Source organism: Babylonia areolata, chromosome 24 (genome assembly GCF_041734735.1).
Source record: "Babylonia areolata isolate BAREFJ2019XMU chromosome 24, ASM4173473v1, whole genome shotgun sequence".
Classification (NCBI taxonomy): domain Eukaryota; kingdom Metazoa; phylum Mollusca; class Gastropoda; order Neogastropoda; family Buccinidae; genus Babylonia; species Babylonia areolata.
Window position 1 is genome coordinate 24,144,170 of NC_134899.1, and position 15,759 is coordinate 24,159,928.

General features: G+C 42.7%; 1 protein-coding gene across 7 annotated transcripts in view; it reads right to left on the reverse strand.

The window, feature by feature from the left end:
• Window positions 1–15,759, reverse strand: part of LOC143299223 (ceramide phosphoethanolamine synthase-like) — a 52,363-nt gene that overhangs the window by 13,755 nt on the left and 22,849 nt on the right. For 4 of the 7 annotated variants that reach the window (XM_076612418.1, XM_076612419.1, XM_076612423.1 and 1 more), the window contains exons 2-5: window positions 14,241–15,093; window positions 13,554–13,834; window positions 12,667–12,834; window positions 10,703–10,887 (exon numbers count right to left, since the gene is read on the reverse strand). In XM_076612418.1, the coding sequence (XP_076468533.1) occupies window positions 10,703–10,887; window positions 12,667–12,834; window positions 13,554–13,834; window positions 14,241–14,422 (816 nt within the window). In that variant the 5' untranslated portion in view covers window positions 14,423–15,093. Of the gene's footprint in view, window positions 1–10,702; window positions 10,888–12,666; window positions 12,835–13,553; window positions 13,835–14,240; window positions 15,097–15,759 lie in introns of all 7 variants that reach the window. The other 3 variants (XM_076612417.1, XM_076612420.1, XM_076612421.1) reach the window with 1 other exon arrangement.

Below are 15,759 nucleotides of genomic sequence, written 5' to 3' on the forward strand. Positions count from 1 at the left end.
TTTTGGGAGGGACCCTCGAGGGTGTTGTAGTGTGCTTGCGAAACACTAGTCCTTCAATAAAATTCTTCTTCCAACTCAGGATAAATCTTAAGAAATGTCTGTCCGTCTCTCCCCAGCCCCACCTCCCCCTACACCTCCTCTCTCTCTATATATGTATGTATGTATGTATACATGAATGCTTGTGTGTGTGTGTGTGTGTGTGTGTGTGTGTGTGCTAGAGAGAGAGAGAGAGAGAGAGAGAGAGAGAGAGAGAGAGAGAGAGCGTGTATAAGTTGTGATAAAAGGCGTGGAGTGCAAGTATGCAGGCATGCACTGACAAACAGATTTGTGGATGTGTTCGTTCCTGTCAGGTTGTGGAGGGGAGACAGCCAGCCCACAAGCCGCAGGGTTGTTTGAAGAAGTACGCGGATGGTGGCAAGCCAACTGTTTGCCTTGGTGCAAGTGGCTGTGTGTACCACTGAGCTGAGTACTACCAGAGGCACTAAACTTCTACACTCTCTGGTACTACTGAGCTCGATGGTGTGTACATGCGCCTCTTCACGTTCATCTGTGTGTGTGTGTGTGTGTGTGTGTGTGTGTGTGTGTGTGTGTGTGTGCGCGCGCACGCGCGCGCTCGCATGTTTGCAGGGGGTGCGCGCGTGTATGTTCCTGCGTACCTTCGTGCGCGCACCAAGCAAACATCACCGGTGTTACCATTTCGCCTCTTCCAAACACAATACAACACGACACTACACAATACTACACACACACACACTTATCCAAACACACGCATACACACGAACACGCAAACAATCACATAATCAGCTTAGAGAAGTTGCGGTGCTGAGGCTGAATCCAAAACGGGGAGATGGGGTATCACACGCTGCTGTTGGGCAGGACAGATCAGACGTGGATGTCACGAAGGTGGGGGAAACACTACCTCCAGTTGCCTGATGAGTTCTACAACCTATTTCAAGATCAAGCTGTTGCCCCCCGCCCCCCTCCCCCCTCCCCACCCAACCCACCCCACCCCACACCTCCCCACCTCCCATAGTAAAAAAAACCGATCCAGCCAGGTGGGTCAAGGAAACACGGAGCAATACCATGCGGCAATCAATACTCCCTCATTCATATTGCACACTTCTTTCACACAATCCCTATCACCCACGTCTTCATGGAGCCTCTGTGATGTTCTGCCATCTCTCTCTCTCTCTCTCTCTCTCTCTCTCTTCATTTCGACGATCGAAAAGAATTAATAAAACATGAAAGCTCAACCAATTTAATGCTGTACTTGATTTACAATAAAAAGAAAAAAAAATGGAAAGAGTATGAGGACAGAGAGAACGAGGAGTGTGTGTGTGTGTGTGTGTGTGTGTGTGTGTGGAGGGAGGGGGGCGGCAGAAGAGAGAAAATAGTGTAAAGAGGGAGAGGAAGGGGAAGCGAGAAAAAGTGACAGGGAGAGATGGGAGGGGGGATGGGGGGGGGGGATAAGGACAGAGAGAGGAAGAGAGATGGAGATGAAGGAAAGAGAAAGAGGGAGAATGATGGAGAGAGAGAAGACGAGTGATATGAAGAGAGAGGCAGATTGAGACCGAGAAAGTGAGGAAGGGGCACGGAAAGAGTGGGACTGAGAGAGAGAGAGAGAGGGGGGGAGGGGGGGGCGGGGGTAGAGAGGGAGAGAGATGTGTAGAGATAGACAAGACAGAGCAACAGACTGAGGGACACAGAAAAACAGAGAGAGAGAGAGAGAGTGAGAGAGAGAGAGAGAGTGAGTGAGAGCAACCATGCAGTCACACTGGAACCAACTGTGAAACGACAGTACTGAATGACAGTGGGTGGAACAGCAATTATATGCTCGTGTACATACATGCTTGAAAGAGAATATATAACACTCAAAATACTGGCTGTTATAATTAGTTTGACCTTTTCTCCCTCTTGTTCTCTCAAAGTAATTAGGTGCTTGCCCGCGCATGTGCGTGCAGTGCGTGTGTGTGGAATGGAAATTAACAGAAATAAAATGTTATCGTAAAATGCAACCAAGATAGAGCTGTTCTTTTTGTCACACCATTCACACTGCATTAACCGGATCTCGCTAAGCGCCACCAAGGGACAAAACGCCTCGAGAAAGAGATAAAAGTTGATTTTAGAAAACCTGTCCCCCCCAAGTCCCCTGCCCCCCAACCCCACCCCCTCCTCCCTCTCTCCCCCTTGAGAAGGCTGATATATTGCCCTCCACCTCTCCCTCACATCCGTTCCATCCCTACACTTATCCATTTGGCTGTGTGTTTTTGAACCGCACGTTTAACTTCAGAAAGCCGAAAGGCCGAGATGCGATGAGAACTCTCCCTCTCTCTCACACACACATTTTGTTGCCGGTTTCTTTAATCAATCTCTCATCCATACATTATAACTGTTCGCTTCGATGCATGCTGGGTGGTGTGTGTATATATATATATATATATATATATATATATATATATATATATAAATGCTTCCCCTGGCTAATTAGATTATCATTAAATACCTCCCACCCAACCACTTTCCATCCCTCCCTCCATCCCGCAATTTCTCATCTTAGTCTCTCTCCCTGCGCTATCAGCTTACCATCACCCTTCCCATCGTTAATGAAGATTTACCAACGCCGCCAAACAGCCGATGTAAACTCGAATATAATATGTAATTATATTAGGCTGGTGTGGAGGTGTTTGCGTGTCTCGTGCAATGAGCGAGGCAAAGAAAAGGGTCATGTGGCGGGGTCAGGTGGGCTTACTGTAAACTGGCTGGTGACAGAACAGGGGAACTGATCTCAGTGTGTGTGTGACTCTGTGGTGTGTGTGTGTGTGTGTGTGTGTGTGTGTGTGTGTGTGTGTGTGTGTGTGTGTGTGTGTGTGTATAGCGTGCAAACACATAAACACACATACATAAATATAGACATATACGCACACTGAGAGCGGGTTTACACAAACACACAAAGGGTTTAAAAGTCCTTATCTTTGAATACAGTGTTAACAATCTTTTAGGCAGAAGACAACACTTGGAAACAGAATAATCTCTCTCTCTCTCTCTTAAAAAAAAGGGGCATGGCGAAACAACGAACTATCGTGGAATCGCCCACCTCAAGTCTGGAAGAACACTTTCCAACATAAACAAGTTTTTCACAAATATAAATTCATAAAAATCAAAAACAATCCGAGATGGTGGAGAAATATCGCATGCTATCAGGAAAAGAGTTCCAGATGGTTGTTAGTCGTGAGACTAGTTGCTTACAGCCTTCCAGTTTGTTAAATACTGTCAGCGGTTTCTCAGTGGATGGGCGAAAAGCAAGGGATGGTTGGAATGTAGACGGAACACACACACACACACACACACACACACACACACAGCTGCAGATGGGAGTGTTCCGTCACATGAAGGTCTTCACATAATACTCTGCTCCTTGCACGCGACATGGCGTGACACACATCGTCACACATACCATACTTAACACCACACAAACACACACACACACACACGTACACAGAGTGAAACACAAAAACACACAGTGTCACAGTGAAACACACATGCACACGCACCATACAACCACAGTGTCACAGTGAACTACACACACACACACTCACACACGCACGCGCACATACACACACTCTCTCTTTCTCTCTCTCTCTCTCTCTCACACACACGCACATACACACACACACACTCTCTCTCTCTCCTTCACATACACACACACAGTGAAACACACAAACACATTGTCACAGTGAAACACACACACACACAAACACACACATAAACACGCACACAAACACTCTCGCACACGCACGCGCACACACAACACACACACAACGTGAAACACACGCAACGTGCCACACGCTTACGAATACACACACACACACACACACACACACACACACACACACACTGTCACACCCACACACCCAACAATGTGAGCCACACGGACGGTGGCACTCCCGGTGGGTCAAACGACCCCCGACATTCACGCGTCAACGCTGCTACCTTTGGCGACACCCCAACAAACGCCATGTATACTGACCTCCAGGCCCCAATGCAGTAATTGGGGGTAATGGGGGTGGGTGGTGGTGGTGGTGGGGGGGGGGGGGGTAAACAAGACTTGATGTTTAAGAACACAGGCTACCAACCTATCTGACTGTGATTCGTTGGTTTGATGTTTTGTATGTTGTTGAAACTCGCCCTCCTTTGTTACAACCACCATTACAAGACCGGGTTTATCCTCAACCCCACAAACTGTGTGTGTGTGTGTGTGTGTGTGTGTGTGTGTGTGTGTGTGCTGGCGTACATGTATACACGCCTACGAGAGAAATGGAGAGAGTGCGTGTTTGTATAGATATAATTGTCCCTTAGGGAGGGGGGGAGGGGGGAGGGGGGAGGGGGCTTTGTGATGTCGCTGTATATCGCTTTCACGCCTGAGCGAGGATATACCACAGACATCATTTTTTATCATTTGACCTGTGTTTCTGTACAGCACGGGAGAAGCCCACGTCCGTGGGAGAAACCCCGCCGTCCGTGAAGCAGTGACAAGTAGAAAATGGGCGTGGTTCTCTCGCTCTGCCCATGTTTTGGGTGGTGGTTCTTATTTTCTTGTTGCTGCTGCTGCTGTTCATCTGGCTGGGTTGGGGTGGGGAGGTGGTGAAGGGGTTGTTCGTTGGGATTATCCAGTGCCTGGTTCAACTGGTTTGTTGCTGTTTTTTGTTTTGTGTTTCTTACGGTGGCAATGTCCAAAAGAGGTGTGTGTGTGTGTGTGTGTGTGTGTGTGTGTGTGTGTGTGTGTGTGTGTGTGTGTGTGTGTGTGTGTGTGGGGTGGGGTGGGGTGGAGGGGTGGGGGGGGCGCGTGTGTGAGTCACTGAGTGTGTGTCCCCGATATGTTTTCTGGCTCTTTATGCACTGGTGGTGGATATCAATTATTCACCTCTGCTGGCTGGGAACCCCGTTTTCGTATTTATTCACTACTGTCTGACCCCACACAACCAGTAATAACGTATTGTGGCCATGACATATCACATCAGTGCCAAGCTCCAAACAGTCAAGTCTGGACATCGCAAAGGCCAGAACAGATCCTGTGATAACAGTCAATATGCCTGCCGTGGTCATAAATACCATAACAGATCATATGGTGACAACAAATGTGTCTGTCGTAGTATCTCTCTCTCTCTCTCTCTTCTCTCTCTCTCTGTTTGTGGAAAGGCAATTGAAAATGAACATTTTATTTATAATTGTCCCTTATATACCGACCTTAGGATGAAATTTCTAGAAAATTTGTATAATATTCCCTTTCCAATGCTTATAGCTGGTATAAACGAAAATATTAGTCGTGTTGTTTCAAAGTTTATTTTCTTTGCTATGAAAAGAAGACAGCGTTTTCGCGAAGGCCAAAGAACTTAATTTGTTGGTTTTTAACCAAAGGTTAATAAGGTTATTTCTGAGATAACATGAATATGGTAAGACTATAAGTGACTCAATCCTGACTATAGATTAAAGTGATACTGACTGCCAGCTATCTGCTCGTGTTTACCTTTTTCAGAATGATTCACATTGTGTAAGTGAAACTGATGACATTTGGTGAGTTCTGTTTGCTGTCTATTGCCGTATTGGTATAGTATCTTTCATTCATTACTTATTAACCCACCCCCAAAATCCCAATATATGTATATGTGCCCATGGCCGAAATGCATTCAACATTCATTCATTCATTCATTCTCTCTCTCTCTCTCTCTCTCTCTAACACACACACACACATACATGCAGGGAATTTTAAGGAATCTATATTTGGTAACTATAAAAATAGACTATTTCTAAATTCATGTAAATTATAACTATAAGAAATCCTAATCTTATTTAACAGTCTCTATGATTTAAAACATGCACATATCCTAACACACACACACACACACACACACACACACACACACACGCACAAACGCAGGCATACACATACATCTGCAAAAACCAAAGAAGGGAGAAATGACAGAGTAAATCAATGTGCATGTAAAAAAAAAAAAAAAAAAAATATATATATATATATATATATAAATTGAAAAGAGAGAGAGGGACAGAGAGAATGTACAATGCGCACTTCTCCCAATAATATCCCTGGGTTGTTTTTTTTTTGGTAGGCTGTCTTTTGTGTGTGCTTCTTTCGTTTTCTTTCTTTTTTCTTTTTCATCGATCACCCATCAAGGATCACAGGAAGATCTGGAAAAGATCCAATCTTTACAATTAGACAACCCACTCAGCTGTAAACAGGTCACGGGTAGACGCTAACCTCCGTCAGCAGACCAACAAAAATGGTAATATCTTTGACCTGGACTGGTGCCAGACAAATTTTCTTCTTTTCTTTTTCTGTTCCTGTATACTTATATAAACATCAGCGGGAGGTGAGAGAGAGAGGGGGGGAGAGGGAGGGACAGCAGAGCAGGACGGAGGGAGGGGGAGCAAAAGGGGAGAGAGATAGAGAGAGAGGAGGGGGAAGAGGGAGGGACAGCAGAGCAGGATGGAGGGAGGGGGAGCAAAAGGGGAGAGAGAGAGAGAGGAGGGGGAAGAGGGAGGGACAGCAGAGCAGGACGGAGGGAGGGGGAGCAAAAGGGGAGAGAGATAGAGAGAGAGGAGGGGGAAGAGGGAGGGACAGCAGAGCAGGATGGAGGGAGGGGGAGCGAAAGGGTAGAGAGAGAGAGAGAGAGAGAGAGAGAGAGAGAGAGAGAGAGAGGCAGTCAGAGAGACAGATGGACAGACACACAGAAAATGAGGTATATGGAGATCAGCTGTGGGTTTTCATTTTTTACTTTGGAGACAGAAACTTAGTGTCAGATCATTCGACAACTACTGAACCTGAAAATGACTAACCAAGACTTACAAGTTTGTAGTAAGGAAGAGTGGCAACTCTCTCCATTCACAAGGTACACAACTTCAAGTCAACGCTGCTTACGCTACCAATTCAGCTAGCATACAGGTAAATAAAAGGTACAGTGGAACAAAGCCTGACACTTCCTCATTAAAGACTTACAAGACTATCTAAAAGTTGGGGCAAGACAAGCAGACCACACACACACACACACACTCTCTCTCTCTCTTTTTCTCTCACTCTGCAAACAGCAACATCAACATCAACAAAACACTACCCAGTTTTGAACTAGAAATAAGACGACATAAATGAAAGACACAGTCTGGAACAGAGCCAGTAAACTGGAGAGAGGGGCAAGTTGGAAGGAAAGATTAAGAGAGTAGAAGGTAGGAAGACTGGGTGAGGAGGGTAGGTGTGAGGAGGAGAAGAGAGGAGATTTTTACTGATGGGCCTGATCTATTTGGGCCTAGCGGTGCGCATCAGTAGCGACACTGATGGGCCTCATTCCATTCTTCACAATTTCCTTTCAAAACCACCCCACGGTGCACACGAGTCACTTAAGTAGTGTGACATGACTCCAGTTTCCACAACCCACCACTTCAACTTGTGACCTACTAATAATGTAAATATGGCTGTGATTTTTTCTCTCTCCTTTTTTCCCCTCCATTTTCATTGATTTGAGTGTATGGGTGTCAAGGTTTCAGGAAAATGTTAAGGTAGGTCAGGTTTGGCCAGTTCTTGCCGAAAGCCAGCAACACTTGATTCCTTTCAGCTCAAACAACAGTGTCACCATCCTGCTATAGCCTCCTTCACTGTGCTTCTGGCACTGTTCGAACTAATATTACCAAACGAGAGACACAAAAATCCAGTGATTTAATTAACAGCAACTATAGTTGTGGCAAAAGCAACAGCAGTAGTTGTAGTATTAATTCACTCTACGTGTGTATCTCCGTTTTCAGTGCTTGAAGCTATAATGCTATCATTAATCATGAAACACACACACACACACACACACATACACCACCACCACCACTAATAACAACTACAGCAAATATCAACACACACAATATCATTATGAACACATGCACACCCACACACCACCACCACTGCAACCAACACCACCACCACCAACAACAACTACAACAAATACCCCCCCACCCCCTCCCCCAGCCCCCTCCCTCCACACACACACACAATATCATTATGAACACATGCACACCCACACCCACCCACATATAAATAGAACCAAACAACCAACAACAAAAACACCACCACACAAACACACACAATGCCTGATTTTATTTTTTGTACATTACACACACACACACACACGTGTGTGTGTGTGTGTGTGTGTGTGTGTGTGTGTGTAATTATAACTGAATGTAAATGTATGTTAACATTTGCAGTATACCTCTTTTTTTGTTCTTGTTGCCATTTTGTTTCCCCTCAAATTCAAAAGGATTGTGTTTTCAGAATCTTGGTGTCAGTCTTGCAGTTTAAAAAAACAACCCCATCAAAATGGATTTCTTGAAATACTGATTAGATCCAAATGCCTAAATCCCTGATTTCTCAAACAATAAGGCTGTAGTGTTCCTGGAAAATTCCAACCAGTACAGAACCCAACTGATAACAACACATAGGTAGTTGCTGAACGACAAGGAACAGGCTTTCAATTATTAAAAACAAAACAAAACAAAAAAAGCACAAAGAGGTTCCAATCTTCATGGGTTCATGAAGACAGTCATGGAATTCACAATCTGTATCTATCCACCTCAAGTAAGGGCTATTTCTTTCCTGAGTTTCATCCATCAACTTTTAATTTCCCATTCCAAAGCACGTTTCTTTTTTGTTTTTTTGTTTTTTTGTTGTTGTTGTTAGTTTTTTTCTTCTTTTTTTTAACCTATTTTTTTGTTTGTTATGACTGGGGCTTCCTGTTCAGTGAATGTGCCTTCCTGAACTCATGCGATACTGCTGTCTGGTGTGACAAGCTGATCTTGGTTGTGAGTTCCAGTTCATTGGCCGTGAACTATTAAAGTAACAAGTAGGTGTGAGGGGAGAGGGGGAAGAGGCACAACAGGGGGTGGGGTGAAGAGGGGAAGGGAGGGACATGGGTGGGCACACAGGCTGGAACAGGTTATGTTGGTGTAGAAGACAACAAACATGTACAGACATGCACAAACACGAACACACACATGTGCATATGGACACACAAACACACACCTACACACACACACACACACACTCTTGGCAGGGATGAAGGTGGAGGGAGGGGGCTGGAACGGTGCCAGCAAAAGAAAAAAATACCTTTTAAGTGTTTGACAAATGGGGGAGAGGAATGAAGTAGGTGGGTTTGTTATGTACAGCAATATCCTATTTTCAGCTGTGTTCTAGGAATATCCTGCTTTCTGGTTTTATTTGTTAATATTATTTTTATATTTTCTTAAACACTTCCATGTCTCCTATAATATGTAAGCTATGCCTGAGCAATTATCTGAGCATTGATGAGTGTATGAGATTGTGTATATATGTGCATGCAAGTATGCTCACTTGTAGCATTTACTTATGTGTATGTTAGTGTGTGTGTCTGTGTGCATGTATGTGTGAAAATAAATCCAATAGCCAAAAAGTAAGAACTATGTACAGGAAAAGGGAAGACTGTGGAGAGTGACACTGTGTGTGTGAGCAAAATGAAGTGGAGGGTGGGGAGAAGGGCTGTTCTGGCCAGTGGCCACCCAGTCTGGGTTCTTGCGAAATACCCTCCAGTCAATCCTATGTCCGCTGCTAGTTCAATACAATACCAGATATTTATACATGTCCTTTCCTACCTGTGCTTTGATCAGTTCCACCATCTACTGTGAGACTATTGTCAATGTGTGTTTTCCTTTAGCCCCTTTGCCCTGGGGGTCTAAGGTTACTTTCTGAACTGGGCAGTCTGTGATTTGCAAGCTGTTAGTAGGGACCCACAGATAGAGGGAGGCCATGGTCTGCAGGCTGGTATGGGGTGAAAGTGAGTGCAAATGCACACATACACATGCATGCACATACAGACAGGCCTATGCACATGCATGTGCATGCACACACATAAACACCATGCAGATATCCTGGCTCTGAATGAAGGCAAAAACATCAGAAACCCTTTCTGACGAATACTTTAAATGAAACTCTTTCCCCACTAATATACACATTCAAACACCCTCCCCATGCATGCAGTAAGCACAACAACCATGTACCAAGAGATTTCCCATTTCTTTATACTACTTATCCACAGTTTTTAAGTCAATGAATGGCTGGCTGGCTGAATGCGAGTGAACAAAACAAGTGATTCATTCCAACAAAGAAGTCAGGCTTCCCTACCCATTCAATCCCCTCACCCCTGATCAAGATAAAGCCCTAAATGGGCCCCTTGTCAAAGTACCGTGAACAATAACACCGCCTCATTACCACACTGCCGACCACACACTACCACAAAGGAACTGTGTGTGTGTGTGTGTGTGTGTGTGTGTGTGTGTGCGCGCGCGCGCGTGTGTGCGCACACATGCTTTAAGCTGTCAGCAACTCATTCACTTTCATCATACAAAAAATAGTAAAAAAATAAACAAAAAAAACACCAACAAAAAACCAACAACCAAAAAAAAAAAAACCACCAACCCCACCACCACCATCCATAAAGCAATCAATCAACCTCCACCCCTAAAAAAATGATGAAACAAATCAGAACTGAAAACACTGTTAGTGCACTGGGAATAAAGCTCTCTGGGTACCAGAAAAATCAGATACAACAAAAAAGAAAAGAAAATCACACCAACCATCCACACACACACACACACACACACACACACAGAGTCCACTGACCGACATAGTAGGGTCCTGTATTGGAGTCTGGAAAAGCCCTTTAAACCCGTCAACAACGTTGTCCCAAAACTTGCCGCCCAGCGCGATGGCGATGCCATAGCACCAGCACTTCCAGAACAACATTTTCTTGCTGTATGACACGTGGATACCTCCAACCCCACTCAGACCATTCACACCATTTTTACCTGGGAGAAACAATAGCACAGTCTGAACAACATAAACATTACCAACACTGGTGCTGAGACCAATGGAAAAAACAACAACAAACAAACAAAACAAAGCTAAAAAGAAACATGCATTAAACAAACTGCTATAAAAAAAAAAAAACAAAAAAAAAAAACAAACAAAGCTCATATATACTAAAACTGCTACAAAAATAATCACAAACAACAACAAATTAAAACTTAGTGGTTAGCCATTGGTGAAAAAACAAAACCTGACTAATTCAACAATGATATAACAGGCAGACTACAAATCAACTTACTATAAACACGAAACACATTTGGGTGATGGTCAAAGTGATTACACTGTATAAAAGATGAATTAATAAATTTTTAAAAAAAGAAAAAAAAAGGCAGTCACATTTGTGGTCATACTAGTAAATGACAACCTTTGATGATTCCTTCAAGAAAACTATACTTTTATATTCTTTTGAGCATAATCTTAATTTTTGTGTTGTTGTGTTTGTGATTATTTTGCAACAATCACAAATAGTTCTGGAAGTGAAAAGGTTAATTACTTGGATTCTTTTTGAGTCTCCATTTCTGGTAATATCTTTTGTAAGCACAAAGCTGTAGGTTCTTTTTAGAAAGCTAATAAAATGGTATCATCTGCACATGAAAGAACAAGTAACCAAATATATCTTTAAATACCTAATCCTGATGAACAAGTTGAATTTAAATGAGGACAATATAATGAAAAGATATTGTTGAAGGTCATTTATAAATAATGCAAACAAAAAAAGTAAAAATTTTTCTCCTTCTCAAATCCCTCTGAAACTTCTAAAATAATCACAATTCACATACTTTCCCATCAACGAAAACACTAGATTTGATATATGGTTATTCATATTCACTATAACATCAAATACCATGCCAGAAATTCCGTTTTTGTAGTTTGTGCAACAATCTTGATTCCAAACTGATTAAAACACCTTTTTGTAACCAATAAATGCATGGTATCGTGGTTGCTTTTTCATTGAAAATATATCAATCAAAACTTTAAGAATGAAAGCATGATCCAGTGTTGAATGCATGCATCTAAAATCTGCTTGGTTTTCTGACAGCAAATTATTACTGTCAATAAAGATTTGACAGTCCATTGTTCAAAATCACAGTAAATAGTTTCCCCAAACACCCTAACATATACCTTTGAAGCTGTTACAATAATTTTTGTCATCCTTTCCTTTATAAAGTGGCAAAATGTGCCCTTCACACACATGCTTACACACACACACATGCTTACACACACACACACACACACACAGATACACTTCAAACATTTCCTGCTGCCACTACCCACTGAACTTTCTTTTGTGTGACGTGTGACATGGCTGAATCAGTGAATGCTTCACATATCAGCTGACCAGGAATGGTTATGGTTGGGACAGGAAATCACTCATCAATCTTTTCTCAGCATAAAGCTCACAGCAACCAGACTGTCGACTAAACTGGATTCTGTTTCCAAATTTCATCCATCAAGAAGTATTGATTCAGTCCTGTTCAAAATATCTGTGCATCATTGTTACTAATTTCCTGCTGCTGTACATTGTCAGGAAGTTATATAAAAAAAAAAAATTAAAAAAAACTCAGCTGACGCACATGCAACACAAGCTCACTAAAATAAACACACTACAGAACATTGTTGAAACATTCATCTGATGTACACACAACATACAACAACAATCACCAAAACAGACTAAGTCACAGCACAACAAACTCAGTCAATATCAAATACAGCCTCACCTGTGGCACCCGCCTCAGCACTTTTCCAGGACATATCACTCTGCTTGGTGGGGTCAAATCGCTTGAAGAGGTAGAAAAGCACGCCAAACATGAGGAAGATGCCTCCAATACCATCACAGGTGATATCCACGTAGTAACCCAGGGAGGAGCGCACTGACTGGTACACACCTGTCACACGAATTCATTCACCAATGATGACTGGGTCTGCGGTTCTATTCTGTGCCAAACACAAGAATTATGCAAGTAAGCACATAATGTAAAGCACAAACTTATTATTTGCTTTATTCGATCACATGAAAGGTATACCTCAACATTTTCTTTATACTAAAGGGATAATGCTTATAAATGCTTAAATGAATATAAATTTATCATGTAGTAGATGGCAAGCACAACTATACTCCCCGTAACACTGTCGCTGCATAGCACCACAAAAGCAGTCAAGCTACATATCAGTCACAGTCAAAATCTATATCCAGTTCTGTGGTCACATCTCACTTCCACTGCCTTCTATATAAGTTCATATTCTTACGAAGCTGTGAAAAAGGATGGTTCTTTCTCTTGTCCAAACTTTCATGGACAGCCCAGCTTCCCCATGTCCTACCCCTCTACCCTGTCAATAATTCATTTATTTGATTTAAAATTTAAAAAAAGTTGAACATGCGTTTTTTTAACACATAATAAATAAATAAACAAATAAACAAGCAAGCAAACAAACCAATAAGTCTTCCACTGTACCAGTTCCCTATACGCCAATTCCATTCATAAAATCATCATTGGCTCTCTTTTCACATCACAATGGATATACATATTTTATATATATATCAACAATATCTGCACTAAATTATTTTACCATCTAACCAAGAACGTCCATCACCACAGCCCCTGACCTTTGGTGTGGGAGTGGCTGCGGAACACAACCCCATCCAGGGCGTCCAGCAGGGTTCGGATCTCGAACAGCACCACGCCCACACGCCGTGTGTGCAGGGTCTCTGAGGAGACGAAGCGTGCCGAGATGAAAGCGAGGAAAAGGTGGAAGAAGGAGATCATGTTGGGGGTGATGAAGTAGAAGACAGTGCTGAAGCGTGTGAAGGAGTCAAAATACTCCACAGCTGGGGCTGTGATATACTGGCTGGCATGGTCATTCATCAGGGCTTTCACTGACAGGTGCCTGCAAAACAGGGAGGTTGTTTTGGGTTTTTTTTAATAGTATGGATATCAAGTGTTCAACTTCTTTTAATTTCTTTACACTTAAGGTTTAAATGAATATAATTTATATATGTATGCATATTCCTGGTCAACAACAACAACAACAACAAAATTAAAGTATTTTGCTGACACTGCCTTCACCAATTTAGTTTTAGACACAAAAGGTATATATTTCTCATCAAATTTTATAGGAGTAAGAGGGTATATGCACATAAGCTAACACACACACACACACACACACACACACACACTACACACCCCCAAACCACATATACACAAATCAAAATATCAAAGTGTAAAATGAACAACAACATTAGCAACAAAAGCTTATCAAGACTTGACGTTGAAGACTGACATGAACCACTCACGTGAAAGGAGAATAGAGCTCATCCTCGCTGGATCCCTTGGAGGACTCCACCAGATCGGTCCTCATGAAGGTCACTAGCAGGATGATGTCCATCACCGCAAAGTAACCCAGCACGATCAAACCCACAAACTTGAAGAACGACATCTCGTCACGGAATAGCTGTGACACTGGCAGTGACGGCATCTTGACTGTGTGGGTAGGATAATACCACTTGAAATCAAGGTTTGTTTTGGTTTTTTTTTAATCTTTTATTTATTCTTATCTATTTTTCATTTTTTTAAATTTTTTTTTATTTTTATAAAAGTGGTGTATTAATGACTAATTTTTTTTCTGTTTTCTTTTTTTTTCATAAACTCTGAAAGGCTCTCTTTCCCAGCTATCTGCTGATGGTTTTAGCCCACAAGTTCTCCAGTTCTCTCTCTCTCTCTCCTCTTGAAGTGAACAGAGATCACTGTGTCCAGCTTGTTATTCTGCTTTTACTTGATCTGTCAGAAGAAAAAAAAAAAAGTGGGGAGGGGTTTGGTGGGGAGGGGGGGGGGGGTTGTCTGTTCTCAGCTGTATCAACCTCCCACTGATCTCCCTACAGGGAACAGCATGCACTCTGCAAAAGGCAGATAACAGAAGACAAAACCGACCCAGACAGCTTGTGAGTTGAGAGCAACAGGACTGTCGTTATGACATCTCTATTCCATCAGTGGATGCAGTTTTCCTCCAGGCGCTGAGGAAGTTGGTGATGACAGCTTGTGATGTGGGATAGATGGCTGGTGGGTATGAGTGTGCTGCAGCACAGCAGGAACACAGCTGTCACTGTCGTGGTAATGTTTCCTCCACACGTGCAGCCGTCCCGTCCTCAACTGCTGCCAACATATGCAAAGGGCAGAGGATACATATCATTACATGAGGCAAATGAGAGAGACTGACTGCCAGACTTGACATATTTCATTGTCCATTTAGCATTTAAGCCCTGAAGATAAGCAAGGTAATATTTTCATTCAGCGACAATATAAACATTACTTGACACTCTTAGACATACACTGGCACACACACACACACTCATACATGCCCAACACATTTTCACACACACACACACACACACAACACGGTTGTGTGAATGTATTTTCTCAGTGACAGCAAGTAGTACAAGAATGAAGACAAATGGGAAACAAAATTAAGAGAGAGAGAAACAGATTGAGACTACCACAGAGGGAGAAGAGAGTGAAACAGGGAGAAAAAGAGTTAGAGAGAGAGAACAGGTAGACAAACAATGAGAAAGGCAGAAAGTGTGTGTGTTCATGAATACTCATAACTGAGGAACAAATTTCACGGCTGATAGGTTTTTGTTCCAGGCTGATGCACACTGATAATTCATACACAGCTCTCACTAAACAGTGGCACTCAAGTGTCTACCCTCTCTCTGTTTCAAAGTGTCTTTTTTTCCTACAATGTCATCCTCCTCCTCCTCCTCCTCTCTCTCTCTCTTTAGAATTGTTGTAATTTCTGTTGATGCAGCGACAAACTGG